We start from the raw sequence: 3,696 nt of genomic DNA on the forward strand, positions 1-3,696 counted from the left end.
ATAGACAGACAGACAGATAGATAGACAGACAGATAGATAGACAGAGAGACAGACAGACAGACAAACAGACAGACAGACAGACAGATAGATAGATAGAGACGGACAGACAGACAGAGAAATAAGAGTCACTATTGGTTCACTCTCTCATACAATTAATTACAAATGAAAAAGCAAACAGGAGCTAAATAAGAAATAATAAAACTTTAATTCACTCAGACGTTAATGCTCGCTCGCTCTCTCTATTCAATATTTCTGTTTATGTATTTATAATGATTACAATATTTAATGTCAACTGAATCTGTTTATCTGGCAAATATCCTCTGTATAATCGCAGATATATACATATGTGCCTTTATAAGTCATGCATGATTCATTCCACACATGAACACACATGAATGCATCAGCTCATAACTAACAGATGATAAAACACGCAGTTCAGCGCACACCTTTGAATGTAAAATCATCTGGGAAGTCATCTTCCTCCTCCTCTTCCTCGCTGGAGTCGGTGGGTGCGGAGTCCTGGTCGAAGGCCACGCCGCGGATCACCGGTGAGCGGCTGCTGCTGGCGCGGCTGGAGCTGCGCTGCTCCCTCAGACAGGTGAAGTACTGCACGGAGAACTCCAGCAGGTCCGCGGGCCTCCGCTTCAGCACCTCCAGCGTGTAGCCCTTCAGCAGCTCGGTCAGACCCGCAGGAACCTCCATGCTCATCCTGACCGACAGACCCAACCAAACACCACAGTACCAGAGCTCACCATACGGCTCCAAAACCGCTTTCCACCGGCGGCCAGAACCATTGACCCGTGACGGATCGACAGCGGAAAATATCGACTGTCCTCAAAAATATCACGACCGCAGGACGCCGAAGTACAGCTTTTATCTTTCTTTTATTCTGTAGATTGAATCAGCATATTCTTCTCAAAAGATCAAATTAAATCTGTACACAAATCCGTCGCGGAGAAGCGACTCGGGCTTTAATTAAACTGAGGTAAGCTGAGGACACTGAAGGGAAAAACTCATCGACTGATGATGACAGAAACACAAATCAATACTCACAGACCATATGAAAATGATCAATACACATTTATTTATGTACATGATGTGGGTGATAATAACTGTGAATTAAACCTAATGAACAAAACAATTAAAAGAGAACAGGCCTTGACTGTGTACTGAATTCCTGTCGTGAGGGCTGGAGGCAGTAAACGGATGAATGCTAGCATACAGACGGAGGTTTGCTAGCTGTTAAAGGATCGGATTCTACATTATAAACATTCAGTTTCCCTGAAGGCAGAAATCGGTTCACAGTCTGTTATAAGGCACTGATTAAAATCCTCTCGAATAAATCATAAAGCAGCGAGACGTTCATTAACATGTGCTACAGTCTGCCGCGCCGCTCACATCTGGTGCGGTTCCTCCGGATCACAGATTTGGAGCAATCCAGTTCAGAAACTTCATGGCCACTTCAAACCCCAGAAAGCAGGCCTGAAGAGAGAGAGAGTGTGTGTGTTATTGAGCTGCTGATGCGCCTCGGGCCTCTCTGACTTTATTGAGTTTTTATCTCAGGAAAGCACATCCAGCTCATATTTCCATTTCTGCCACACGAGGGGAAAACATCATGCTTTGTCTAATTATAACACAAAAAATAGGACATACTCATAATTATGAGATAAAAGGTCAAAATCATGAGATTTAAAAAGTCCTAATTATGACATAGCCAATTATGAGATAAAATGTAAAAATGATAACAGTCATAATTATGAGATAAAAGGTCAAATAATGTGATTTAAGTTACAATTATGACAAAGTCAATTATGAGATAAAGTGTAAAAATTGTAACAGTAGGTCATAATTATCAGATATGAGATAAGTCAAAATCATGAGATTAATATGGCATAACTGTGACAAATATAAATTATGAGATAAAAAGTTGAAATCACAGTTGATTTTTTTAATGTAATAATTTCAACTTTTATCCCATAATTATGACTTAGTACGTCACAATTTGGACTTTTTATCTCATAATTATGATTTACTAAAGCATGACTTTAGTTTCTTATGAGTGGAAATGGGCTTCCGTATATTTCACCCCAAAAATCTAGAGAAAAAATGTATTTAATTAAAAGAAAAAAAAAAGCATAAAGAAAATAAAGCTTATTTTTTGAGACCATGCAGATTTTTTGTATTTTGACATTCATGACGATTCACCATGATATTTGAAGTGTTCAATTGTGTTTATATGTTATGTTGTAGTATTTTAAGCTCATTCATGGTGATTCAAATAAAAGTATTATAGTATCACCAAAATCAATGAGAGAAATAAAAACCCTGAAAGCATAGCTAGTTTAAAAAGAATTATAATAATAAATATAATAAAATAAAACAAATTCATAGAATGGTGAAGATGCAATTCAGTCACTGGAGTTGGGCACTAAATCAGTGAACTGTGACCCGGTCTGACCCTCGTATGACCCTGTGTGTGCGTCACAGCGCCAGAAACCCCAGAAAGCAGGCCTGAAGAGAGAGAGAGCGTGTCAGTGTTATTGAGCTGCTGATGCGCCTCGGGCCTCTCTGACTTTGAGTTTTTATCTCAGGAAAGCACATCCAGCTCATATTTCCATTTCTGCCACACGAGGGGAAAACATCATGCTTTGTCTAATTATAACACAAAAAATAGGACATACTCATAATTATGAGATAAAAGGTCAAAATCATGAGATTTAAAAAGTCCTAATTACGACATAGCCAATTATGAGATAAAATGTAAAAATGATAACAGTCATAATTATGAGATAAAAGGTCAAATAATGTGATTTAAGTTACAATTATGACAAAGTCAATTATGAGATAAAGTGTAAAAATTGTAACAGTAGGTCATAATTATCAGATATGAGATAAGTCAAAATCATGAGATTAATATGGCATAACTGTGACAAATATAAATTATGAGATAAAAAGTTGAAATCACAGTTGATTTTTTTAATGTAATAATTTCAACTTTTATCCCATAATTATGACTTAGTACGTCACAATTTGGACTTTTTATCTCATAATTATGATTTACTAAAGCATGACTTTAGTTTCTTATGAGTGGAAATGGGCTTCCGTATATTTCACCCCAAAAATCTAGAGAAAAAATGTATTTAATTAAAAGAAAAAAAAAGCATAAAGAAAATAAAGCTTATTTTTTGAGACCATGCAGATTTTTTGTATTTTGACATTCATGACGATTCACCATGATATTTGAAGTGTTCAATTGTGTTTATATGTTATGTTGTAGTATTTTAAGCTCATTCATGGTGATTCAAATAAAAGTATTATAGTATCACCAAAATCAATGAGAGAAATAAAAACCCTGAAAGCATAGCTAGTTTAAAAAGAATTATAATAATAAATATAATAAAATAAAACAAATTCATAGAATGGTGAAGATGCAATTCAGTCACTGGAGTTGGGCACTAAATCAGTGAACTGTGACCCGGTCTGACCCTCGTATGACCCTGTGTGTGCGTCACAGCGCCAGTCGTACCGCGTTAGCTGGAAACGCTCGCAGCATCACAGCATTAAAGCCTTTATAGAGCGAGCCGATGCCCTCCTCCCGGATCAGCTCTCGCAGAACGTCCCGGAAGCCGTTGGGATATTTGCCCTCTGGAGCTGCGGATGGAACACACACATACACACACACACACACACACACAC

General features: G+C 37.4%; 2 protein-coding genes across 2 annotated transcripts in view; both read right to left on the reverse strand.

Annotated features, from left to right (window-relative positions):
- Positions 1-969, reverse strand: part of prkar2ab (protein kinase, cAMP-dependent, regulatory, type II, alpha, B) — an 18,281-nt gene extending 17,312 nt beyond the window's left edge. The window contains exon 1 of the mRNA XM_016526356.1: positions 447-969. Coding sequence (XP_016381842.1) covers positions 447-708 — 262 coding nt within the window. The 5' untranslated portion in view covers positions 709-969. The remainder of the gene's footprint in view (positions 1-446) is intronic.
- A 95-nt stretch (positions 970-1,064) lies between these two features.
- slc25a20 (solute carrier family 25 member 20) overlaps positions 1,065-3,696 on the reverse strand; it is a 9,918-nt gene continuing 7,286 nt past the window's right edge. The window contains exons 8-9 of the mRNA XM_016526342.1: positions 3,527-3,651; positions 1,065-1,482 (exon numbers count right to left, since the gene is read on the reverse strand). Of these exons, the coding sequence (XP_016381828.1) occupies positions 1,420-1,482; positions 3,527-3,651 (188 nt within the window). The 3' untranslated portion in view covers positions 1,065-1,419. The remainder of the gene's footprint in view (positions 1,483-3,526; positions 3,652-3,696) is intronic.

Source organism: Sinocyclocheilus rhinocerous, unplaced genomic scaffold (assembly GCF_001515625.1).
Source record: "Sinocyclocheilus rhinocerous isolate Xijiao unplaced genomic scaffold, SAMN03320098_v1.1 scaffold2648, whole genome shotgun sequence".
Taxonomy (NCBI): domain Eukaryota; kingdom Metazoa; phylum Chordata; class Actinopteri; order Cypriniformes; family Cyprinidae; genus Sinocyclocheilus; species Sinocyclocheilus rhinocerous.